Source organism: Aspergillus piperis, assembly GCF_003184755.1.
Source record: "Aspergillus piperis CBS 112811 unplaced genomic scaffold BO85scaffold_34, whole genome shotgun sequence".
NCBI lineage: Eukaryota > Fungi > Ascomycota > Eurotiomycetes > Eurotiales > Aspergillaceae > Aspergillus > Aspergillus piperis.
In genome coordinates, this window is record NW_020291624.1 from 37,676 (window position 1) to 62,555 (window position 24,880).

The window sequence follows — 24,880 nt, forward strand, 5'->3', positions numbered from 1 at the left end:
AGAGCGGGGCACGTGCTCCACTTGGATCGTGATAAGGACGGGCCATGCACTGCTTGGAGACATAGTCAAGTCTGCCTATGAGCCATTTAATATCGAGTCAGGTCAATAAAATTTCCACTCAATCAAGACTTTTAATATACAATCTGCACCATAGGTAGCTGAAACGCCCTCGCAACCGGAGATGATGCTGTAGCCTAGAACTAGCTGGAATCCATCAGCCCATTTCCCTTGAGGGTATTTGCCCCTGGGCGGTGGAGGGACCCCGGCAGAATATTAGTCCCCAATGAGGGCATTCTGCTAACCCCAAGACAGCTTAGTGTTAGTCATGTCATCAACTTCAAATCAGAAGAGGAACCGGGATAACTGGGAAGGGGAAAGCCGGGGACAATGAAAAAGATAAGCCTTCCAGATGAGAATAGCAATCGCGGCATAATCTTCATGACCCATGTCCAGACCCCTTGAGGTTCATCCACGGCAAGGGTGATGACCCAGGGAACACCAAGGCTAATCACAATAAGATGGTACCCAGCGGGATCGGAGAGTAAGAGAAAAATGAATTAATCTCGTTGCTTGAACCGCTAAGCACTGCGGGTGCTCGAGCCAAGCATGGATGCTGCCGCGCGGGTCCTGTCATTGGCGGGTGACTGACTTATTGTGGCCAAAACGAAGAAAAAAAATTTCCCAAAAAATAATCCGGCGAAGCCCGAGCAGGAAAGCCAGAGGAGTCATTCTCCGCCAACTACTTTTCATATTCGCCGGATCCAACTCTACCTTAGCTTAGTCCCTGCTCTAGTGCCAACTGCGAGGGGGGCAAAACTCCTCTTTATCTCCCATCCGGCCCTGAGTTTTTTCCCGCCATGCAGCTGGGCTTGCATTAAATCCTCCTACGTTCTCTTCAACGGCTGCGTTTTGATTTTTGAAACTTGCGGCCTCAACGTCTTTTGCTCCAACCGAGGATCCCCTCCTGCGCCAGCTCGCAGACCATTTATCACTATATCCAGCATGGCTGATACCATGCACGACGAGGAGAAGGGCCACCGCGCCGCTCCAGCCGTAGAACCGGTCTCGTCTCCCTCGGAAACCGGAAAAGAAATGGCCTCCTACCCTTCTTCAGGGAATGCCTGGACGAGGCTCAACGCTCGTATTCAATCCATCAAGTTCCTCGAAAGCCGCGGTATCGAGCGTGTCCCAGAGTCCGAGCGCCACGCTGCCTCAGCATCCAATTACATGCAAATGGCTTTGCTTTGGTTTAGTACCAACATCACCGCGAACAACATCGCAATCGGAATGTATGGGCCTCTGGACTATTCTCTGAGTTTCGTTGACTCGGCGCTCTGTGCGGTGTTTGGTGCTTTCCTTGGTGCGGCAGGTGTGGCGTATATGGGAACTTTTGGACCGCAGAGTGGTAATCGAACAATGGTAAGCAACGTGCCACCTTATCAAGAAAGTCAAGTAGTGCTAACCAAAAACCTTATAGGTCGTGGCAAGATATTTCATGGGCTACTACCCGAGTAAGATCGCTTGTCTTTTGAACATCATCATCATGTTGGGCTATGGAATGATCGACTGCCTCGTGGGTGGCCAGGTGCTGTCCGCTGTTGCTGATGGTGGGTTGACGGTGGTGGTGGGAATCATTATTATTGCCATCATCACGTGGATCGTGGTGGTCTTTGGTATGGCGCCTTTCCACGTGTACGAGCGATGGGCCTGGGTGCCTCAACTCATCGCCATCTTCGTCTTGGTCGGCAGTGCCGGCCCGAAATTCGACACCAACATCAAGACTACTGGCGACCCCCAGACCATCAACGCCAACCGTCTCACCTTCTTCTCGCTCTGTCTCTCCAGTTCCGTTGCCTGGGCCCCTGCTGGCGCTGATTTCTTCGTCTACTTCCCTCCCACCACCTCGAAATGGAAGACCTTCACCCTGACCCTCTTCGGTGTCGGCCTTGCCCTCTCTTTTGCCAACCTTATGGGTGTCGGCCTCGCTAGTGGCACGCTAACGAACCCATCGTGGGCGGAGGCATACGACACTTCTGCTGGAGCACTCATCATTGCCGGATATGACGGTCTCGGCGGATTTGGCAAGTTCTTGGGCGTTCTCGTCGCCCTGGGTCTGATTGCCAACAACATCCCTGGAACCTACTCCGCCACTCTGGGCTTCCAGATCATGGGCCGTCACCTTGGCAGCCTTCCCAGATGGTTCCTCTCCTGTGTTGGTGTGATCATCTACACTGCTTGCGCCCTGGGTGGCCGGAACCACCTCTACGATATCTTCGAGAACTTCCTTGCCCTGATGGGTTACTGGGTGACCATTTATTTGACCATCGCTTTGGAGGAACACCTAATCTTCCGCCGCACCCGTGGTTTCGACTGGGATGCTTGGGCTGACCGGTCCAAGTTGCCCCTGGGTCTTGCTGCTCTGGCTGCGTTCCTGATTGGCTGGGCGGGTGCGATCGTCTGCATGGACCAAATATGGTATGTTGGTCCGATTGCCAAGATGGTTGGTTCGGACGGTGCGGACCTGGGTATCTGGGTGGGTGTGTCTTGGGCGATGCTGGTGTTCCCGCCTCTGCGGTGGTTGGAGCTGCAGAAGATTGGTCGGTAAATGAACTCTGCATTGTCCCGGAGAAAAATAAAAAGAATAGAAGTGAAAAGGAAAGGATGTGTCCTTCTTTCTGAGACATGAGGGACGATAAAGATGTATGCCTAATCGATGCTATATAACGGATTCTTCCGTACTAGATAATGTGTTATGCTATGAGCAAAAATATCAATATACCAATTTCATCTCATAATGCAGCAACAACGATCTAAACTAAGAACACACACACACACACACACACACAAAATATCTACTTATCCATGACCACACACCACTATCTCAACACAAAACTATTCTTCCTTAGTTGCACAGAAGGTATCCTTAAAGGATTACGACAATGTTGGATGGATCACACATTTTGCAGCCAGAGGAACTGGGGCGAAGTCAAGTTGCTTATTTAACTGTAAATGTGAACGGAAGACTCCAACCGCTGGCGAGATAAATAGTCTCCTTTAGCTGATAATTCCCTGACTGTGTGCCTATCTTGACGGAAGGTAAAAGTGAGTTACGGGCGTGGGTAATGCGATGAAAGATGAGGTTAAACCCACCATTAGTGAGGTATGTGCCGGTGTTATTGCTGTGTGGCTAAATTACGCCTCGTCGCCTCGGTTGTCCGCAAATAAAATGATGTCTCAAGGGCATCAATCCGTCTCAAAATTGAATTACATGCACAATGAAGAAGATACCCACCTAGGCTCCTTGCCACCCCATTATCCTGAACAATCTTCCACAGGAAGGTCGCGAAGAAATGCTTATGAAATGATGTATAATGTGATTCATGCCCAGATTATATTAGAGATGATGCCTCGTGCGCGTGATGAGGGAGACCATAAAACCCTATAAAGACCCGGCGAACAACCCTCACTCTCTTGCCTTTATATAAATCACCATCCAAACTAGGTCTTCCCACGGTGCTAGATACTAGTACTGCCGATCTGCCCAATCATTACAACTCTCCAATTAACCATCCACCCACAACCATGATGAGCGCCGACACATACAACATTCTCAACTTCGCCGACACCCTCAAACGCTCGTTCGAGGAAAAAGTCGACGAACACGGAAATGTCACCAAGCGCGGGTTCAAGCGCGGCGACCTGAACGTGCTAAGCACACTACACTACTGGCTCCAGCCAAGTCCAGAGCTCCAGGGCGACCTCTATAACGCAAATCTTATCATGTGCAGCAGAAAATATGGACCGGTGTTTGTTGCCGTTGGGTGTGAGGCACCCGATACATTACTATCACCTGACGGGCAGGCTCCCGACTGGGCTCGAGAGCGCGTTAAGGTAGTATGTGATTTACTGAGAAGTAAGCTACGATCTTTGTTCGCGGATAAGAAAAACAAGCCTCGTGAGGGGTGGCCGCAGTACGGGGCTGTTATTCATGGGCAGGAAATATGTGTCTTCAAAGTGGATCTTGAAGGCGGTGCACATAAGGTGGTGTTTGAGGGGGAGACTGTGCATGATATTCTCTGGGGGAGGATTATACGTCTCTTGGATGGGATTGTTGAGGAATTTCAGATCCCGGATGAATTGGGGACGGATTGATCGTACGACTACGATTTGGGGGATTTCAGGATGGTTAGCATCTGTGTGCTAGGTGTGAATTTACAGTTTTTACCATTGCTCTAGAGGCTACGTGGATATGTAGTGATGAATATGTGTAGATGTAGAGTATGTGTTTGTACTCACCTAGTTGATTCCTAGATACATGTATAGTATTTGATCCTTACTGTTACGTCGATGGTTTTGCAGTTCTACCAACTAGTGTAGAAAAAGGTGAAACCAGGAGCAGTAAGCCAATTTTCGAACTCAGTTGCAGCAATATTGGGAGACCGTCAGAAACTGACCACAGGGAAACATCCATGGTTACATACCACATATAGATTGCGTACCAACCGATGCCTGAAAAGCTAAACTTTGAACAATGTCCATTGGCCTGGAATCTTCCTGACACCTCAGCTGTATTTTCAGGGTGTCTAGAAGGTTCTTTCTGTAACGCATAGTTGTGGGGAAGAGTACTCATTACGGTTGGTGGAGTGAATGAGTGGACTGACATTCCCGATTGGCATGTGTGTTGTGTTGGGCAGAAAAAGGCACGGCTGGCAAGAGCCCTTCTTTGGTCTTGTTTAAGCTGAGTGGTAATGTATGAGGTTGATTCCGGTTCCGTCAGCGTACGTGGAGAACTTTTATATTGATATGTGACGTACAGTGCATATTGCCTTGTATGTATTTGACACCCTCTGGGCTGTTTCCAACTATATAGCAGATGTTATCTAGGGAATTGAATAATATCCAGAGATGCAGCGACGCAATTCTCAATAGCTTCTTCTGCACCTGCGTCTGGCATGGAGGAAGGATGTTAACATATGAGTAGGCCTGTGTCCCCTTCGTCTGGTCTGCCTTTTCTGTGTATTAGACCGCCAATTACTCTCTCACTGGTATAAACTGCAAGCTTCGTCCATCAATTCATCGAATTTTGCACATACAGACACACTATATACTGTATTATATACCCATGAATACGCCAATCTTGGAAACGTCAGCCCCTGATCACGGCTATCTCAGCCTACTCTCGCGCCTACTCCAAGAACAGTGGGTAGAACGGTTCGATGGACACGGCTACGTCGATGAAGCAGGCTTCGAGAAAGATGACCTGCGCTCAGTGATTACAAGCGACCACAGTTACCCATCCTTCACTGGCCACAATGTCAAGTATGAGATGCTTGTTGTCACCAGCACGACCTATAGTTGTCCAGTGTTTCTGGCTATTTCTGGTCCAGAACACGCCGACCAGAATGAGTTGATGGCTCTCGTACGTGAAATTTTCAGACGTGGTGTGTATTCCCCCGGTGCTGATTGGCCAAAGTTCGGGGCTGTGCTTCGTGGACACAACATTACATTGGTAAGGTATAGACGAAATGATACTTTGAGGACTATGGAGGAACGCAATATCCTACATGGTATTGGTGCTTCCTTGGGTGATCTTGTCAGACATCTTCCGATCGCTGATAGGACTTTGGATAATCCGTATATGAGGAGGTGAAGATGCAGCGTTCTATTCAGGAGAATTGGAATTGGACTTATGAAATGTGTGCAAGATCTGAATGGATATAATCGTGATTGCTTGAAATTCTATTTGTTCCTGTAGTAGTAATTAGACGTAAGCGTAGAGCACATGCCCTGAACTGATAAGTTCATCAGAGGTAGTGGATGTGAAGGATTCAAGGGGAGAGCGTATAGTCACCAGCGGATACCCCATGACAGATGGGTGGAGAGCACCTTTTAGGGCGAGGGGTGGAGCGGAGGTGAGCCAAGGAAATGGGGGTGTGGAGTGGTGGGTGGCATGGGAAACAGAGGGGAGGAGCGGAAGGAGGTCATGGGGACAGAGAGCAGAGGCGGAGGCTGGCGAGAGTGCCGAAAGCACACCCTATTACGTGAGAGCAGCAGTGGTGACTGATTGACTGGTCAGGCGCTGGGTCGGAGCCCGGTGACACAACAGCATGCCCCGAGCAGCGAAAAGCCCTACGCTCAGGCCCATCAAACCCCGAACAGCGCACAGAAACAAGTTGAGCTGAGAGCCCACAAATGGGACGCGACTGGACTAGCAATAAGATATTGCTGCCTACATAGGATGCCATTGAGTTTACTATCACCCTGCCTCTGAAAACCTTCGAGGTGTATGACTACTGAGAGCCTAGCATCTGTGCCTAATTGTTGACGACTGTAGGATCATAAAAAGGATACACTATGTCTACCCTGAGTGGACGGAGAGATATGTTCTGACATGAGTCATTCAACACTATGGTCATGTTTGTCTGCAGCTTTATTCATTCTGGGTGCGATACTTCTCAAATACATAAGATCATCATGAAACTAAAGAGAGGGACGGGACTGAATCATGTTTCGTGCCGATGGATGTATGCACAGCTGACCCTTACTTCAACCGATGGGAGACGTAGTAACGTCCGACTGCCAAATTATCTCTACCACATTCCACCAGGATGTCGTACTGACGGATCATCCATGCAAGGTGAGCGTTGTAAAGTCCACGTGAGGATTTATAGACACCACGGTCAAGACAAGCCAGGATCTCATAGGTAGCCCCCATAGCTAGATTATCGAAGTTCTTATGCGGATTATCCCAATCACATTTTGTAGCAGCTAGCCCTTGCCAAGGGGAAAGAGACTGGCCGCTTTTGTTGGCGGTGATGTCAGGCACCTCGGAATGTCCATTGCAGCCATCAGGAGGCGACTCCGCAAAGGCTGCGCGCAATGCTGCACGGAATCCACCGACAGGAGGGGTATCCGGAGATGGGATCTCATCAAATGTACAAGGAATGTAAGTGTCATCTAACGGAATATCAGTATCACACTTCTGCGAAATGGCCCAGTAGCAATACCGCGCACTGTAGAGATAGACGAACTCCATGAACAAGATAGCGAAGAGGGGACCAGGAGCTTCACGAGCGATCCGCGCGTTGGCAAGGAGACACCCACGGAACATTCGAGCACAGATGATGGGGCCGTCCCAAGTGCCTACGGCCCAGCAGAAATTGAGTGCCCTGCCCGACTTCTGGTCATTCACATAATCGAATATGTCATTCGAGAAAACAGTTCCCCAGGCAGTTGCACGGGCCCCAAAGATAGAAATTGGGTCCAGAGCTTTGATACAGTCAAGAAACGATGGAAGAGTAGAGTCGTATAGCCTAGCGAGGAACAAGGTAGAGATGGAGTAGTTAGACGAGAAAGGCGGGGTTTTAGGGTCCATTGTGCAGCAATGGTAACTGAACAGTACACGATCAAAGATCTCCGGGCGAGGTCCGCTTAGCAGTTTTTCTGCTGCAAGTAATGGGCCAGCTAGATTTGGAAGATGGGCCCATTGCCCTCCCTGGTCGCAAACGCTGAGCTCGTCTGCATACGGCAAACCGTGGTAGAAAGCAGTGACAGCACGAGCCTCCTCAGTCATCGCTTCCGGGCTGGTGAGAGCCAAGTAGAAGAGCCCACTTAGCCCTCCAGTGGACAGATTGCTGACTCGGAGTTTACCCAGTCCTGTCATGGCGCTGACTTGATTGAGCCTACTTTCCGGGTCTATAGACCGAGTGATAGCCACGCACGGGTCAAACGAAGTTCCAGATGCTCGTGAGATGATGATACCGAGCGCCTCTTGCATCCACTCGGGATGGAAGATTCCCGCTGACCTGATGCTCCAAAGAGGCGCACAGACAGCCGCTGGGAGCGAGAGCAAGGGATGGTCATCGCCGGTCATGACCTCGGTTGCGTTCTCTGGGATGAACCATCCGAAGGAGTTTGCAATGGCGTTATCAGCTCCATCTTCAGGTGCCAGCACATCTTCCTCCTGCTCGACGGGCTCACCGAGAATTGCCCGGGCCATGTAGACCCAGATACGCATAGAAGGTGTACTAGGAGATGTAGCATGCTGGGCAAGGACTCGCTTGAGTTCAGCCAGACAGTGAGGTCGGGGTGTGTGGCAGATACCATCGACAGTCAGAACATCATCGGTGGGTTCATGGTAGATAGCACTCGGCTGAACGGGAAAGTAGTCAGCCTTGGTGGCAGCAGAGAACCTTTCTTGAGTCTGGGTAGTCATGACTGCGGCAGGTTTTGTTCAGGGCAGATTCAATGTAGATTTCTCGAATGTCTTTTGAGATTAGAGACTTATGGAATGGAATAGTTTCGTCCAGAGGCATAGAGAGATCTTTAAATAATAATCTATGTCTACTGGAAGACGCAATCGAATATCCTCTTTAGTACAGAGACATTGAATACGAAGCCGATTGTCATCAGATCCTAGAGCTGGCAACACAAAGTTGGGGATCATCCAAATTGACTTCTCGCTTCCCATATTGGTTCCTCGCTTCGACCAGAGTCGACGACGGAATACGACAGCAAAGCCGTGCCACTGAAAATCAGGGAAATGAGTCGGTACAGCTTCCCTTGCTGATGGTAAGTGATTCGCCATCGACATGTATGGCATAATCTTTCTCCAAGTCACCCTCTTTAGGCTGGACGCGAGGACTATCGCAATCAATTCTATATACTAGCTATCAAAATGTTGATATGTTACTAAGCAAACGTCATAATTTGTTAAGGGCGTTGTTCCATTCTGGGAGGTCTGCAGCTTGAAGTTGTTATATTATTGGATGGTGCTCGAGGACGACCCGGAATAATGCGAGCCAATGATCGTCTGTAGTACTGCTGTTAATGCAAAGCCACCGTTGAACCTTCGACGCATAACGGTTTTGCCCCTTGCGATCTGCATGGTGTGGCAGTATGCAATGTACTGCCTGGTGTGAAAGTCCTAGGCACAAGGTATTCTTGTGATATGAATCTGCTTTCTGAGCAGTTCCTTGTTTTGCCCGACCCTCCTGTGCACGGGGATTCTTTATCCTACCCAATGATGTGGGTAAAGGATCGTTCAAGGGCAGCAAAGTGCCATAGGGTTGCACTAAAGGAGGGCCTGTGCGAGGAAGGTACTGGATAAGGCAGGAATAGGTCTGGGCGTGTACATCCTGATGGCATCTACTCCACGGCCGGACAGAGCCGCTATGCCGTTACGATAAGAAAATTCCTCACACTTGATCTTGAGGATTCCTTTGAATCCCGTTTCTTGGGTGGTGAATATTGGCCCCCACTCGCGATATTTGATCCATTGAAAGTACATAGTATGCATCAAGCAGCTCATCGCGATAGCACAAGTGGCACAGGTAGTAAGGGGTCTCTGGCTTACCAACAAGGAAATCTCAAAAGGGAAGTCCCAAAAGCCGTCTGAGTGGTCATGGTATGGAATGGCGTGGATAATGAGAGAAGATGGTCTGTAAGGTTGATAATTACATCTCAAAATGTTCCGTCCTGTCAATTCACCGTTCTTCCATGTGCGATGCTTGCCCTTTTCCCAAGCAGGGAAACTAGAGTCGTGTCAATGAAACTTTCTGGGGTGGTAAGAGACTGGTATGCAGAAGACCCTGCCACGGCGTAAGAGTATGGCCAATTCTACGCATAAAGCGTTTGTCATCGAGTGTTCCCAATGTGTTGTTATGTATGGGGCTCCAATTTGATGACCTTTGATGCACTAGCCATGATTGATAGCAAGTACCGATCGAGTAACATAGCGTTCCAGTGAGAATATACACTAATTTCTGCCCCAAAACATGGTCGCATTCCTGACGAATAAGTTGTCAACATGGCTGGTGCTTAACAAAGGTTGAAAGATCAGGATAAACTATTGAAGTAATCAACAACCACTTGTGTCTCTTTTAGTGTTTGGCTTCGAGAAAAAAGGCTTTGTAGTTGGCACATTGTCGTGATAACTCGGTGGCTGGTAAAAGCTCTATGTTGTGGCAGATATCTTGGAAATACGAGATACGGTGTGGTATTCAAGTATTGAACTCTGTGTTCTCAGCTAGGTTATAATACCAATGTATGTAGGTGTTGGAGAAGTGTTTGCTGCCTTCTTTTATCATCGGCTGGGTTGTTGAATTATAATATGTATTGTGACACACACACAACTTGGTTAAGGTGTGGCCAGTCTGTTGTAGCTAAGTAAGTATATGTTTGGGCACACTGTCCCAGAGTCAAGTCCTATCAATATAGCCTGTTATTTTTGCTGCAATTATCTTATGTCCCATCTTCGATGGTGATTGTTACTTTGGATGTCAGTATTTGTGAAAACATCCAGGATATAGGATGTAATTGACACAAATCATCTTTATAGGATGGCGAATACTGTGTCTGGCTATACTCTGCTTTGATCCGAGCATGAGGTTTTTTTTTTTTTTTTTTTTTTTTTTTTTGGGGGGGGGGGGGGGGCATAAAGTGGATAATCTAGCGACCAGTCCATGAATATCACGTCAGGGGGCATATATACGCAGATATATTTAGGGGAATCGGACAGAAGCAAGTTGAGGCAGATTTTGTGAGGGGATCTTCTAGGAATGGAGGCCTACTTTAAGCACCGCTGGTTTTATGAGCTGTTAGTAAAAATTCCATTGCTTGGGAGTTTGAGATTCTATATCATCTAGCCTACTAACCATAGCGCATACTTGAGAACTAGACTGTGAATCTGCCCTATTTGTATTTGGAAAGGGCTGTCTGGATTGATTAATCTTAAGCTGGCGGTCATGATACCAACGATAACTATAGATGTTGAAAGTGGTATAGGTACTTGAGTCCTGGTAAGATATACTACCTAGCGATTAGTGTATTTTGAAATGTTTCAGCTGAGATTCCTGCATTCTTGACAAGTTTAGTTATGACTAGTACCTTGTGGACTGTGTTCCTGAGATGATTTAATGTGCTACAGACGGATCTGGCCATTATGTGCATTAAGGCTAACAGCTGCCAAAGCCATCGAGATTGATGGTCAGATCACGTCAGCTCAAGCTTTTCCAAGAGTTGAGAAAAGGTCTGGTCAGATTGAATGTTGTGGTCGCACGAGACACGCGGGAGGATTGTAGGGTAAGGTTCAGACCCACAGCGAAATGACGGGTCTTTCCCGGCGAACACCAGGACGCCTCAGGCGATCCTACGTTAACAACGTTCACGTTGAGAGATCCACTTCAATCTCCCAGCGTTTTGTAGTATAAACAACTTAGGCTACATCCATCAACAATCAGGCCACATAGCCTTTGCTGCCTGTAGGGCTGGCTCGATATAATGCATAAGGAGGTAGTGCTTCAATGTCAAAGGAAATCACCAGGTACCTTGTCCTGAAAGTTTTCTATGCATAAATCCTGCCCCATTAACATAGCCACGGCTGGGGTGATATTTTTCTTACTGGCATTACTGTATTACGCAAAATAGCGTTGCCTATGGCCTCAGCCTTGCCCTAGCGGCTGCAGTAGTAACTATACTAGCAGTGGTACTATTCCTAGTTGGTGAGTACTTCTGCTTATTATAGTTTACTGGTCGAAAGAAGCATTAGTCCTTAATAAATCATGGAGCTCAAGATGAGCAAATAATATGCAGCGATCGGCAATCACATGAATCTAATATTGAAAGGGCAAAGTGTTTGCGATGCACAGTAAGCCCAAAAGTAAGCGCCCAAAAGAAATATGAAAGTAGGCTCCGACTTCCAAATTCCCCTGTCAGATCTCCCGCTCGAGTAACCTTCGACACTGTCGTGGCCGGATTCATCATGGGACGTTTTACGAGGGGCTGGTACGAGCCCGTCGCTCGCACTTCGTTCGACGATGCCGAAGAGATTGAACTGGCGAGGGATGATTCGATAGATGGGTATCCCACTCGCGCTCGAGTCTCCCGCATCGGACGTCTCTTAGCCCTTCTGTTCCAGACATCCCGAGCAGCGAAATGGCGCATACGACGACGTTATTCTCCTGATACCTTCACAGTCCGTAGGATAGTTTCCATTCTGTTCTGCGTTCTGGTTGGCCTAATTGTCACAACTTTTGCATTATTCCCGTCCTATACTCACTTGCCTCCTCACTACCGTGCCTTGCAATCAGCCGTCCAAGACTCCACAACCCCAGGCCGGGGAAATCCACATAACTCTACCGTTTTTATCGCGGTCAGCCTCTATGACAAGACCGGGACTCTGGCGGGTGGCGCGTGGGGCCAGAGTCTTCTAGATCTGATCGACATGATCGGGCCGGACCGTGTCTTCCTGAGCATCTATGAAAATGACAGCGATGCAACTGGCGAGCAGGCATTGTCGGCGCTGAGCGATCGAGTCCCTTGTAACAAATCTATTGTTTACGACAAACATTTCAATTTCACGGGCTTTCCCACCGTTACGCTACCAGATGGATCCAGCCACGTGCGCCGCGTGGCCTTCCTGGCAGAGGTCCGCAACCGGGCCTTGCGTCCCTTGGATGATCTAAACCACCGGTTCGACCGCCTCCTCTTCTTGAACGACGTCTACTTCGATCCCCTGGATGCCCTGCAGCTTCTTTTCTCGACACATACCCGCGACGGCCGCCCGGACTATCGAGCCGCATGTGCGGTCGACTTTATCAACCCGTTCAAGTTCTACGATACCTTTGCCACGCGCGACCTTGAGGGCTACGGCATGGGACTTCCATTCTTTCCATGGTTCACCACTGCGGGCAAAGCCCAGAGTCGCTCGGATGTACTGCAGGGAACCGATGCAGTCAGGGTGCGTAGTTGCTGGGGAGGAATGGTTGCCTTCGATGCTGGGTTCTTCCAGCGCGGCGTATCAGCAGCAAGAGACACGGATCAGCCAACATATTACCGCGGACGTCGTGTGCCTGTGCAATTTCGCGGTGAGGAGGATCTGTTCTGGGAATCGTCTGAATGTTGTTTGATACACGCGGATATTCAAAGCTGGCCCTCTTCATCCTCCATAGGTGCGGCCGAGGCTGAGAGGGACGGCGAGGAAGATTCGGGCATCTATATGAACCCCTTCATTCGCGTGGCCTACCACCCTCGCTCTTTCAGTTGGCTCAGGATTACTCGTCGGGTGGAGAGACTTTATTCTATCGCCCATTGGCTTTCCAGCACTGCGGTTGGTCTTCCGGTTTATAATCCGCGTCGAGCAGAGGTTCCCGGCGAAGAGGTGCAAGAGACGGTCTGGGTAGGGGATAATTCGAAAGAAGGAGGATCCTTTTCGCAAGTGACACGGATTGCTAATTACGATGGATTCTGCGGGAGATGGGACCTACAGGTCCTTTCTCGTCGGGAAGAGACTGGCGAAGGGGGTTGGGTCTCTGTCCCTGTCCCGGCGTTGCCGTCTTGAGTCTGCCTGCTCGGGCTGTGAACGTCTGTTGCTTCAATTTCAGTTTTAGTCTTTGTCGAGCGTTCACCATTATTGATGACCTATGGCGCTGGATCTACTAATGATGTATTTAGAGGGAACTAAAAATAATAGATGATCCTTCCTCACATTGCGGAACTAAAGCTGAAAGCATATGACTATTGTGTAGAGGATAATATAGTCTATCAACAATTATTAGCCTTCATCGTGAAATAATATTCGAAGAAATCGCAGTATATTCATTTACAAAGTCAACAGAATTTCCGAACGTACAATATGATGGCAACCTGCGAGCCTCCATTGAACCAACCGTCTCTCTCTCCTTCTCTCTCTCTGCTGCTGCTGCTGACCTTCTGCCCGCCGTAAACGGGCTTCCTGTTACTCTGTGCATTGTTGCACGAGCCTAAATATCCAGTTAACGCGTGACTTATTATGTGACCTCCCTCAGCGGCCTTATAACAGCATCAGTCGTAGCTGGGACAAGTCCGATCTCAACGTTTAACACCTGACCTCATCTTCCGATTCCATTTTGCTATCTCATCTGCTTGCTATCCTCCCCAACTCTGAGAAAATGTCATGTTATTTGAGTATTATACCCTTCTTCAAAAGATCATCCACCAAATTCCCTTCATTCATTGGATACAGAATCAGGTAACTCCCAGGGATCAATACCAGCATAAGTTTTAGCTACGACCACATTTCCATATACTGAACAGGGGTTAGCCGAGGTATGACCGAAGTATGAAGCAGTATCTCAAAGCGTGTTTCAAATCAATCTGTGGAGAAATCCTCCAAACCTTAATGAATATGCGTCAGGCTACGGAGTACAAGCAAGAAATGGGTCCGAGTTCAACCTCAAACATGCCGCATCATTTCCGACTCCTAGCTAATTGGCAGAAGTCACGACTGAACAAATATAACCACTGCACCTCGGCTCCCAAGATGATCGGAACATCGCGGAAAACCTCGAGTTACACAGGACAATGTCCCAGAGCAGATGAGTCGCTTGTCCTACTATATAGCTCATGAGTCTTGCTATAATGGTGTTTATTCTCCGAGCGGTACTCGAAACACACAAAAGCATGGCATCGTGCACCAAGCTTTTGGTGGAATGGGTGGTTAGTGGAATCGTGGCCCGTTAGTGGAACCGACCAAAAATGGCGCTCGCGATAGCCACGCGAATATTTCGTCATCCTCCGGTGGAGCGAGCGAGATAGATAGGGGAAATTAAATTGGAGCGACTTTCCTACGTATTCATGCCCTGTCTCCTCCTGAGCATCTACTTAGTACTTACAGCAGTGCTGCAATTGCTTTTTGGCTTAGCTCACCTTTCGTGCCTGTTTGTCTTCCTCGGCAAACGGCAAACAACCCCGCAATGTTCTCCATCGTTTACCTTTACTACAAATTTCTTGCGTTCTTGATTAGGCGATTCATCGCCCCCGAGAAAAATACGCAAGCTACGCCCGATGACGTCTATCAGATTCCGTCACGCGATTCAGGACGGACTATCAAAGCGCACGTCTACCGAAATGCAACCGCATCCACAGGGCCGACCCCCGTGTTGATCAACTTCCACGGCAGTGGGTTCATGCTCCCTCGTCACGGAGCCGACGATGCATTCTGTCGCCAGATGAGTCACGAAACCGACCGGACAGTCCTCGATGTCCAATACCGCCTAGCACCCGAGAATCCCTTCCCCGCAGCTCTCAACGATGCCGAGGATGTGGCCAAGTGGGTTCTGGGACAGCCCGAGAAATTCGATCTTAGCCGTGTCTCTTTGTCGGGGTTCAGTGCGGGTGGTAATCTCTCCCTGGCTGCTGCAGCCAACCTGTTTCCGCCAGACACCTTCCACTCCGTTCTGGCGGTCTATCCCGTGGTGGACCTGCATACGAATCCGGCGTTGAAGACCGCACCGGATACTTCAGGCAGAGCGATCCCCGCTGTAATCTCGAAGATCTTTGACAGGTGTTACACGCATGCTGCATATGATACCCGTGACCCGAGAATCTCGCCGCTCTATGCTAGTGCCGACCGATTCCCTGCGCGGGTGATGATTGTCAGTGCGGCCTGCGACAACTTGGCGCCTGAGGCGGAGGCGCTGGCGGAGAAGATTGCCAAGGAACCGGGGAAGGAGGTGGTGCGGCAGCGGATGCAGAGCTGCAATCACGGCTGGGATAAATCTGCTCGCCCGGGAACGGTGCAGGCTGATGCAAGAGAGAAGACATATGCCATGGCAGCAGCCATGTTGTCGAGGTAGATATCTGTACTGTCTCAACTCTCAAGAGATGTATCATAGACACATATCTACACAAAACGTGATTTTCTGTATCGCAACCTCGCTTTCTTAATGTGTAGCGTGAGGTAAAAAGCGGTGAAGATGGTCAGTTATCAGGATGGTTAAGACTCAAGCCATCCATGGAAACATCAGACCACCATCACCACCCCTCCTGCCTAGTCTGGCACTAGGAAGCGACCCAGCAACTACCGGTCCCCATCGGTTTCAATTGATCAGCATGCTACTGGACGAGCAGGAAAAAAGCGTGATGAGAGAAGGGTCTGGAAAAACAAAAAATTCAGGAACAGTGGGCCGCCATGCCAATCCTTATAACAGACCGCGTGGGATCCTGAAGCGGCGGTTCCTGACCTTAAGCCATGGTGTTGCAGTGGCTGAAACCGCGGTTGACGCTGTGTGGTCACTGTGGTGGGCGGCTGACACTCAGTGGCCCTACCCTATACCCTACATCATGGCCCGATTGAGGGGGTTGTTTCAGAAGTGACGGGCGGTTTGCCAAGGCAAAATGGGGAAGGAGGTATGAGGATTACGCGGGTAACGTATCCACGCCCTGGTGCCTGAGTCGGTCCCGAGGTTGAAGGTAACATGGCTGACAGCCTGGTTGGTCACTTTGTGTCAGATTCAACAATGACTATTATCAACTTATGTTGCCTTTTTCTCCCTTTTTCTCTCTTCTGGTGACAGGGAATATGGTTAAATATTTACCTTCTGAGTAAAATAAAAGAAAAAGAAAAAAGTGCCGCGATAATCAACGTGCTGATTCTGCAACGATCCCCCATACACACTAAAGCATACCACCAGCCCACCCCCCATAGTGGATGCAGCAGATTTACCACTGGGCCTCCGCCGCCGTTTAATGAGGAAGAATCGGTCAGGCGGGCCGTGGGTCGCAATAATAACAATAACGAACTTGAGGCCCAAATCAGGTTGTCGCATTGCCTCTGCTGCTCGCTGTTGGCCCGCCGCAGAGTAATCCTCTCTCTCATTAGCTCATTCCCTCCTCTTTGGACTCCTCCGTCCTCAGTCGACGAGTCGCCCTCCTTTCCCTCTCCTTCTCCCATCCCGTCTCTTTCCAGATTTCGCCCCTCCCCGCAAGTCGGATGCTGCTCTTGAGCGCCTCCATCTCGTCCACCGTGCTTCTAGTACTGTGGACGAGCCTTCTAGCGTCTCGCGATTCGCGTCGTTGATACTTGAACCCCTTTTCTCTTTTCTACTTTATTATTTCGTACTGCCCATTTTCTGCATTTTCGATCTGCCTATCGGCGTTATTGTTATTAGTGTCAATTTTTGCCGGGATACATGCTCCATGTGTGATTAACGATCCCGCCCATCGCCAATTGCATCATGGAGCCGATATATTTCACCGAGGTCGACGAGTCTCGGTACCGCACTGAAGTTCTTCTTCTACCTTCCGAGGAATCAGAAACGGCGCGACAACGAAAATTGGTGGAGGATGCACGTCAACTGGGGCTAAAGGTGCCGGAAGTCGAGGTGGTGACATCTCTGGCTGCATCCATTGCCTCCGGTATGGTGGACTTGTCATCTCCCATCAGATCCTCCGGCTCCTCGACCGATCGAAACTCAACCTACGAAGTCATTCCGTCCCTCGAGACCCCGCCGCATATCGATCAACTTGCCTCGTCCCTCTCCGATTTTACCGTCGCCTCCGAGCCTGTCCAGGCTGGCAGCACTCGGTCATTCGCGTCCATGTCTACTCGGCCGACATCTTATAGCTCTTTTGAGGGAAGGTTGGCGCCGGGGATAGATAGCCTAGCCGCTAGGCCTCCCGGGAACCGTGCATCAATGTTTAGCATGACCTCCGCGGATAAAAGGGAAAGAAGAAAATCAACGCTCAAGTCGGCAATCGGGAAGATCCATTTTAGGAAAAAGCGATCGCCATCCCCCGTCCTCCTTCCGCCCGCCGCGCAGATCACCGTCGCTAAAGGCGAAAAAGGCGTCGAACGAGTATATATCGAGTCGAAACCGTCGGAAGCACAAAATAACGATTCCGCCACGGATGATAAACAGGTTCTCAGGCTGGAGATTCCTGTCTTCGACAATGAATCGATGCAGCGAAGCTTGGATGATACACAATTATACCAGATGCGCGAGTCCCATATAGCGGAGATGAACCGGCATAATGCTTTTCAGGATGCATTCATGGCACAACTGCGACGGAGACAGCAGACTATCGTTACGGACCAGCTTGCAGAGAACAAGCGCACGGAAGAAAAGAAGCGCGAGAAGGTCCGTCACTATCACTAATGGCTGTATCATACTTACTGACCTTTGCAGAACACGGCCGATGCCATCCGCATGGAGGAACGACAACTTACAGTGGAAATGGAGCAAATGCGAGAATTCGAACGCGCGAAACTGAACTCGCGCACGCGCATCAAATACATGGAAGGGTTCTTTAACAACTCGAGCCCGCCGCCATCGCCCGTATCCGGATCGAAAGCAGACACAGTGCCGAGTCGCAAGTTCACCGCGCAACACAAAGCTCAGTTGGCACAAGAGTATCACGATCACAACACCATGGACCAACTGCATCAAGCCAAGATCAAGGTGTTGCGCGACCGCCAAGAACTGCGACTCCAGGAAGCCATCGCGCGAATGGAAAGAGAGCTGGACGATCTGATCGACAAGCATGCCCTGGAGTTTGCGCGGATGCAGCAGAAGCATCAGCAGGAAGAAGCAGACATTTTACAAGCATTTGACGCCAAAAAGTCGAGGTTACGACACCGCTGGACCCTGGAAGAAGCCATCTTGCGAAAGAAACTGGAAGTGCAACACGGGCAGCCGTACGGGCCGCTGCCCCCTTTGTCGTTCAGCGACTCGCATTATGAAACGCGTGACTCGGCCATTTGCGTGACCGACCAGACAGGATCTGCCAGCGGTGATGAGGGACCGGTGCACCACAAGAGAGGGGGACAGGTGCTTTGATTACGATGTGATGCCTAAGTGATACCCTTTCCTTTTTCCCTCGGTCTCATCATGCATATATGCAGTTCCTATATACTACACTAATGTCTCATATACTCACTACCCTTTCTACATTTTTTTGTAATTAATTACTTTCTTGTCACTCCTTGATCTTTCGTTACATCTCTTCTGTCGCTGCCTGGTGTCGTTCAGGAGCGAGCATCCAGCATCATATACGACAGCCGCTTTTATACAGGTTCATTCATGTGCATAGCGTTGATAGTGGATATTCCCCTTTATAATAGACCTTGCTTTATGTTTTCAATAGGACGATCAGTCATAATATGAAAGGATAAATTCTAACCAATTCTGGAGTATCTAAAAGCACAGCTCGCTAGTCATGCACCCAGTAAACGCCAATAACACAGAAAACCCATGTATTCGTCAATTACACATCAGAAACCGGCGAAGCAGACCCAACCTCTTTCCCACTGCCACGACGCTTCCCCAACCTCTCCAACAACGTCTCAACCCTCCCATCCCCTCCCGTAATAACCCCCTCCGTCTGCTTATCTCTCCCACTATCCCCAATCACCACCGCCCGTTCCACCACTCCCGTATTCGAGATCTTGAACCTCCCCACGCGCCCATCCTCCCACTCCACCCGCACATAGACCGTCTCCAACGCCGTCGGCGCCAACGAGACAATCCCCAGCTCATTCTTCGCTATGCGCGTCTCCTCCCCGGCACCACTACCTCCAGTCGCCGCCGTCGTAGAAGCATTAGGGCCAAGAATATTCCTTTCCCACGGCCTCTCATCATCCTCATAGATAGCATCATCATCATTGACCCCGCGTCTCACAACACCCAACGTTTCTCGCAAATAGCGCACCGCATCACACCGTAAATGCCACACGACTAGTTGCTTGCGCACTTCCCGTACGAAGGACTTGAGATCCTGTTTGGGCGTCTTGTGTTTCCATGGTTTGAGCTGTCGCTCCTGTTCCTGATCCTCGTCCATCATCGCGTCTTCTTCCCCATCCTGGGAAGTATTTAGAGCGGTTGAAGCCGGTAAAAACACCCTCTCCAATTTCCTCATATCCACCACCGCCGGAACGGTATGCTTGTGTACGCGCACTTCCCTCTTCTTCCCTTCATCTTGGGGTGTCTTGGGGGATATCCGTCGGAGGAGAATGTAGTATGGTTTTGTGTATGTTCCGTCGCGCGCGCAAATGTCTATTCGGATGCCGAGGAGGTTGGGGGACTCGGAGGTTGGTGAGGGGTCAGTGAAGGGGAAGGTGGTTGTGGAGAAGGCGATGCGGTGGTGGTTTGTTTGCGCGTGCGTCGAGGTGCTTTGGATTAGGGGGGAGATGTCGGTCCATTGTTGTTGTTGGTGTTGTTGGGAGGCGAGGGTTGGTGGTTGGGATTTGGAGAGGCGTTGCAGTGTGCGCGAGGAGAGGAGGCTGCTTGTTAGGATGCGACGGCGGTGTTGGAGGGTACAGACTAGCGGGTGGGTTAGTTGGTTGTCTGTGGGTGGGGGATTAGAGGCTTGGGGGACGGACTTTCTGCGCGGATGGAGGAAATTTCGGAGTCGAGGTCGTCGGTGTCCATTTTCGAGGGATAGAGGATATTGTTTGTTATTTAGGTGGTGGAGGGTTTAGTGGTGATGGAGCTCGGGCGGAGATGGCTACGACTACTATGCTTGGTGGTGGTGATAGGCGGTGTTTGTTGACAGGAGCTGCATCACGTGAGGGGGGATCCCGGGCCCGCGGCTCCTTTCAAGGTTGCAGTTCGATTGGCGGGTGAAATTGTATCCTGGTCTGTGATCCACCGTGCTGGGTCGGCTGGGTATTTGCTTAGTCCTTGCTTTTGGGGGGAGGGGAGGAGAGTTGAATGTTTATCCCTGAATAAGCTATTGAGGTGTATGTTGAATAGAGTTGTTATTGTTACTGCATTGTATAAGTATTGAACATTATGGTGGAGAGGATAATAAGTTGTAGCTATGAGTCGTCATAATTGGAGGCTCTGTTGTCACAGGATTACCCCAGCACGAGATCTTTACTTAAGGTACTAATTCCATCTGCATCTGAAGAATCAACGCATGGAGGGATCGCCAGGCCCTTAATGCGCAACATTAATAATGACGGCTGACCACAGCCAATCACAAGGGAGCCATCGCCGGTTCCAGCCAAGCAGCTGTGGACAAACAAGCTTGACGCTTGAGGCCAGCTTGCCTCAAAGTTCACTCGCCTCTCTCCACCACGTCGAATGGATGCCTCATCCCGGCCTGTTCCAGTCCTTCCTTCGTCTCCCTCTTCCCGTCTTCCCCCTTTCTCCGCTTCTTCCTCCCTCCATGACCCTGCGGATCCCTACTCTTCCTACGAACATCGTCATTCCGCAGCGGATCGTCCTCAGGAGGTGGAACTCCAGTCTCTAGCATGCAGCACCGACACGCGTGAACACCACCATCCTTTGCATTACACAGACCACCTCTCTGACTATCGCCCCGAACCCTCCGCCGTTTTCTCGCCTTCACCATCTGACCCCGACGACTCCGATTCGGATTCCCCCAGTCACTCTCTACACTCACGACACCCACACGCTCCCTCCCATCGTGGCAAATCACCCATGAAGCGCAAAGGCCGCACGGTCTTGAAACGCCGCTCCAAGCCCTCCTTGACCATAGCGACGGGCCAGAACGGCTACGCGAGCGACAGTATGGATTCCTCCATCGAGATGCGAAAGAGGGACACCTCTGTCGAGTCTACGTCCGCTCGGGCGAATCGCCTCATGTCACGTCCTAGTTTCACTCTCGACCAAGATCCTCCAATGACCCCGCAAACGCCCGCCATGACAACGACCTCTTTCGCGAATCTGCCCGCCAGCGACCGGAGAAACTTTCTGCTGCTGTGTGTGCTATACTTCCTCCAGGGTATCCCCATGGGGCTGGCCACCGGATCCGTCCCTTTCCTACTGAAGCCGTACCTGTCGTACGGTCAAATCGGTGTCTTCTCACTCGCATCCTACCCCTACTCGTTGAAGCTGCTTTGGAGCCCTATCGTGGATGCCATCTGGAGCCGGCGGTTCGGCAGGCGCAAGAGTTGGATCACCCCCATCCAGGTCATCGCCGGATTGGCCATGATCTATCTCGGCGGACGCATTGAAGAGATGATGCAGCAGGCGGGCGCCAATGGTGGTGCTGGCGTCTGGAACTTTACATACTGGTGGTTTTTGCTGGTGTTCTTCTGCGCTACGCAGGATATTGCGGTCGATGGATGGGCAATTACCCTCATGTCGCCCCCGAATATCTCCTACGCATCGACTGCCCAGACGGTGGGATTGACAGCCGGCCACTTCCTGTCCTACACTGTGTTTTTGGCCTTCAACTCGGCCGACTTTGCAAACCGCTGGTTCCGGGCCGTTCCTGCGGAAGGTGGATTGCTGTCGCTGGGCACGTACTTGAAGTTCTGGGGCTGGGCTTATCTAGTTGTGACGACTTGTCTGGCCGTCATGAAGAAGGAAGACCGGACACATGAACGCGATAGCATCATGGACGTGTACCGCAGTATGTGGAATGTGCTGAAGCTTAAGAACATTCACACTATCATCCTGGTCCATCTGATCGCCAAGATTGGTTTCCAAGCCAACGACGGCGTAACAAGTCTGAAGCTGTTGGACAAGGGATTCGGCCAAGACAACATGGCGCTAGTGGTATTGATAGACTTTCCTTTTGAAATCGGGCTGGGATACTACGCTGGCAAGTGGTCGACGGAGTACACGCCCATGCGGCTGTGGTGCTGGGCGTTCATCGGACGACTGGCGGCAGCCGTCCTGGCCCAGATCACGGTGATGATCTTCCCGTCGGCTGAGCAGGTCCCGTTCTGGTACCTACTGACCGTGATTGGAGAGCATGTGTTTTCGACATTCATGAACACGGTGATGTTTGTGGCGGTGAGTGCATTCCATGCGCGCATCGCTGACCCAAGCATTGGCGGTACCTACATGACAATGCTCGCAACGTAAGTTTTATTACCCTATCATTCAATAGACCTCTACTAATTATCTAACAGTGTCTCCAACCTGGGCGGTACATTCCCTCGATACTTCATCCTCAAGCTAGTGGACATGTTCACCGAGGCAACGTGTGTTCCACCAACGGTGCCACCACCGTCCGAGAAACTGAAGGGTGACCTCGTCACGGAGGCCTTCTCATGTGCACTAGAGCCTGACCGGACGCGCTGCGTCAACGGAGGAGGCACCTGCCACGTTCAACACGACGGATACTACACGACGAACATCCTGTGTGTGTTGATTGGCGTAGTGACATTTTTCTTCTTCATCCGGCCGGCTGTTTTGAAACTGCAGGGTCTGCCACTCCGGGCTTGGAGATTAACCCCGGGCAGACACTAGCCAGTCCGTTTCCATGATGTATTTTAAATATAGCATAAAAACCTTCAAGAAGAGTCTAGACATGAATGAAGAATCAGACGGATGCATTGAAAGTATCCAGATGACACTTTGTGCGAGGGTAAGCGAGCCCATGGTTCGTTCGCTTTTTGGTCCGGATCCCTGCATTAGCGGAGATGTGAAGCACTAGCGTGCCTGATCTGCAGGGTCTGTCTGTATGATATAAATATAGACAGCCCAGCCTCCTCCCATTTCCTCTAACTTCCCATGAATAATTACTGTGATTATTACTCCTTAGTATCAAAAATGAAGTTCACCCTCCTCCCCACTCTAACCACTACCACCCTCCTCCTCTTCCTCCCAACAGCATACACCTCCTCCTTAGAAACCCTCCGTTACAAAAACGTTCGCCTCCCCTCCCTTCCCCCAAAACTGTTATATCCCCCCACACTAACATCACCCCACTACAATGGTATATACAGTGGGACCTCCGCCTCTTCTCACCAGGCTGCGACCCCAACACCACCAGCTTCGAGCTATCACTCTTCCACCGGCAAGGCGTCTCAGGCACAGCAGATGGGTGCCAGACCCTCGATTCCAGCGTGAATGTGTCCGCGGTGGACACCTTCTCGTGGAAGAGTCCCGGCGCGACGACATACGATTTATGTCTGTATGATGTATGTGAAAGTAGTGGGCATGGCACTGGAAGGGTAGAGGTGATTCGCGATGGGTGGGAGGTTTGTGTTAAGTATTGGGGGTGGATGGGGTGGAGGGTTGTGGAGCATTGGGGGGATTGTTGATCTCTCTATTCAGACTTCAGTAGATGGTTGATGCGTGATGGTGATGTTTGAGATGAGATGAGATGAATATGTACTAGATATACTAAATATGAATATGGTATATATATACAGAGCGGAGATTGTCACGACTAGTCAAATTAGATTAATTAAGCATCCAAATCCCTCACGGCCCAATCCACCAACGCCCTCGCATACCCGCGATGCAACCTCCCCACCCAAGCAGGAACTATCTTCTGCGTCGGTTCTTCGTCACTTATAACCTCATAATCATGTGCCGAGGCGAATCGTACATCGACTACTTCTTCTCCCTCATATACATATACCTCTGAGATGCTGAGCTCGTGTCGCCCCCCGCTCATCAGTCGCCAGGGGTATCCCCATCGGGCGATTTTCTCGAAGAAGAGGCGCGGTTCGTCGGGCATGTGCCATGAGAGTAGGAGGCCTGTTGTGGGGGAGGAGGTTTGTTGGATTGTGAAGACGGAGTTGAGGAGGGAGCGGTCGCTTCTTTTTTCTTGTTCTATTGGGTAGGCTGGGTTTTGGGGTTTGGGGGTGATGAATAGGGATGAGAGTTTATATGTGAGTGAAGATGTGGTTGTAGGTGTCGATGTAGGTATGAACTCCGGGTTAGTCAGGCCCGTATCCCCGGGACTGTAGGATTTATTCTTGATTAGGCCGACGAGGCTGCCTTCGACTATTAAGGGTTTGGTGTTGAGGAAGGTGAGGATCCAGGCGTTGGTTAGGGTTGCTTTGTTGGTTGTGGTGGAGTCATGGGTTTTGGGATGGGATTGGAGAAGTGTGGAGTATCGCTTTAGAAGTGATTTCACTGGTATGTGTCTGGCCTCGTAGACGTCAACTTCGGGACAGTGCTGGGTTGTTGGATTGCTCGGGGTGCGGAGAGCGAGGCTGGTGGTGGTGGTTGGGTCGATGGGGGGGTATTTGGCTTCGAGGGTGCAGAGGTAGCGGTGCGTGGTGTAGGTTAGGATGATTGGGGGTGTGGTGAGGATGAGGAGGCGGGTCGAGGGGCGCATTGTATTTGTCTATTGAAGAAGGTATTAAGTGGATGAGTAGTAGTAGTAAGCAAGTAGGAGGATATATGGG

At 50.3% G+C, this 24,880-nt stretch overlaps 11 protein-coding genes across 11 annotated transcripts; 8 read left to right on the plus strand and 3 right to left on the minus strand.

The window, feature by feature from the left end:
• Positions 1–896: 896 nt before the first annotated feature.
• BO85DRAFT_454210 (purine-cytosine permease family protein) lies at positions 897–2,793 on the plus strand. Its single transcript, XM_025661226.1, has 2 exons — positions 897–1,419; positions 1,478–2,793. Exons 1-2 carry the CDS (start codon positions 1,003–1,005, stop codon positions 2,603–2,605), a joined length of 1,545 nt encoding a protein of 514 aa, XP_025510067.1. The 5' UTR covers positions 897–1,002; the 3' UTR covers positions 2,606–2,793.
• Positions 2,794–3,582: 789 nt separating this feature from the next.
• Positions 3,583–4,152, plus strand: BO85DRAFT_507847 (uncharacterized protein; the record flags this gene model as incomplete). Its single annotated transcript, XM_025664424.1, has 1 exon — positions 3,583–4,152. The coding sequence occupies one exon, from the start codon at positions 3,583–3,585 to the stop codon at positions 4,150–4,152; it is 570 nt and encodes a 189-aa protein (XP_025510068.1).
• A 969-nt stretch (positions 4,153–5,121) lies between these two features.
• Positions 5,122–6,297, plus strand: BO85DRAFT_507855 (uncharacterized protein; the record flags this gene model as incomplete). The annotated part of the gene is made up of 2 exons (XM_025664425.1): positions 5,122–5,509; positions 6,238–6,297. Coding segments are annotated over 2 exons (448 nt in total), but the record flags the coding sequence as incomplete, so codon positions are not given.
• BO85DRAFT_507857 (uncharacterized protein) lies at positions 6,202–8,215 on the minus strand (the record flags this gene model as incomplete). Its single annotated transcript, XM_025664426.1, has 1 exon — positions 6,202–8,215. The coding sequence occupies one exon, from the start codon at positions 8,213–8,215 to the stop codon at positions 6,542–6,544; it is 1,674 nt and encodes a 557-aa protein (XP_025510070.1). The 3' UTR covers positions 6,202–6,541.
• Positions 8,216–11,733: 3,518 nt separating this feature from the next.
• On the plus strand, positions 11,734–13,487 carry BO85DRAFT_454211 (glycosyltransferase family 69 protein). The gene has a single exon (XM_025661227.1). The coding sequence runs from the start codon at positions 11,762–11,764 to the stop codon at positions 13,337–13,339; it is 1,578 nt and encodes a 525-aa protein (XP_025510071.1). The 5' UTR covers positions 11,734–11,761; the 3' UTR covers positions 13,340–13,487.
• A 1,241-nt stretch (positions 13,488–14,728) lies between these two features.
• Positions 14,729–15,691, plus strand: BO85DRAFT_454212 (putative esterase/lipase). The gene has a single exon (XM_025661228.1). It carries the CDS (start codon positions 14,733–14,735, stop codon positions 15,612–15,614), a length of 882 nt encoding a protein of 293 aa, XP_025510072.1. The 5' UTR covers positions 14,729–14,732; the 3' UTR covers positions 15,615–15,691.
• Positions 15,692–16,853: 1,162 nt separating this feature from the next.
• Positions 16,854–18,867, plus strand: BO85DRAFT_208483 (uncharacterized protein). The gene is made up of 2 exons (XM_025654593.1): positions 16,854–17,897; positions 17,946–18,867. The coding sequence occupies exons 1-2, from the start codon at positions 16,995–16,997 to the stop codon at positions 18,594–18,596; spliced, it is 1,554 nt and encodes a 517-aa protein (XP_025510073.1). The 5' UTR covers positions 16,854–16,994; the 3' UTR covers positions 18,597–18,867.
• Positions 18,868–18,891: 24 nt separating this feature from the next.
• Positions 18,892–20,250, minus strand: BO85DRAFT_454214 (uncharacterized protein). The gene is made up of 2 exons (XM_025661229.1): positions 20,138–20,250; positions 18,892–20,078 (listed from the first exon to the last, which is right to left on the minus strand). The coding sequence occupies exons 1-2, from the start codon at positions 20,184–20,186 to the stop codon at positions 19,024–19,026; spliced, it is 1,104 nt and encodes a 367-aa protein (XP_025510074.1). The 5' UTR covers positions 20,187–20,250; the 3' UTR covers positions 18,892–19,023.
• Positions 20,251–20,843: 593 nt separating this feature from the next.
• BO85DRAFT_524556 (SD08430p) lies at positions 20,844–23,252 on the plus strand (the record flags this gene model as incomplete). The annotated part of the gene is made up of 2 exons (XM_025665421.1): positions 20,844–22,594; positions 22,646–23,252. The coding sequence occupies 2 exons, from the start codon at positions 20,844–20,846 to the stop codon at positions 22,983–22,985; spliced, it is 2,091 nt and encodes a 696-aa protein (XP_025510075.1). The 3' UTR covers positions 22,986–23,252.
• BO85DRAFT_208527 (uncharacterized protein) lies at positions 23,185–23,930 on the plus strand. Its single transcript, XM_025654594.1, has 2 exons — positions 23,185–23,387; positions 23,465–23,930. The coding sequence occupies exons 1-2, from the start codon at positions 23,250–23,252 to the stop codon at positions 23,780–23,782; spliced, it is 456 nt and encodes a 151-aa protein (XP_025510076.1). The 5' UTR covers positions 23,185–23,249; the 3' UTR covers positions 23,783–23,930.
• BO85DRAFT_524558 (uncharacterized protein) lies at positions 23,929–24,810 on the minus strand (the record flags this gene model as incomplete). Its single annotated transcript, XM_025665422.1, has 1 exon — positions 23,929–24,810. The coding sequence occupies one exon, from the start codon at positions 24,808–24,810 to the stop codon at positions 23,929–23,931; it is 882 nt and encodes a 293-aa protein (XP_025510077.1).
• Positions 24,811–24,880: the final 70 nt, after the last annotated feature.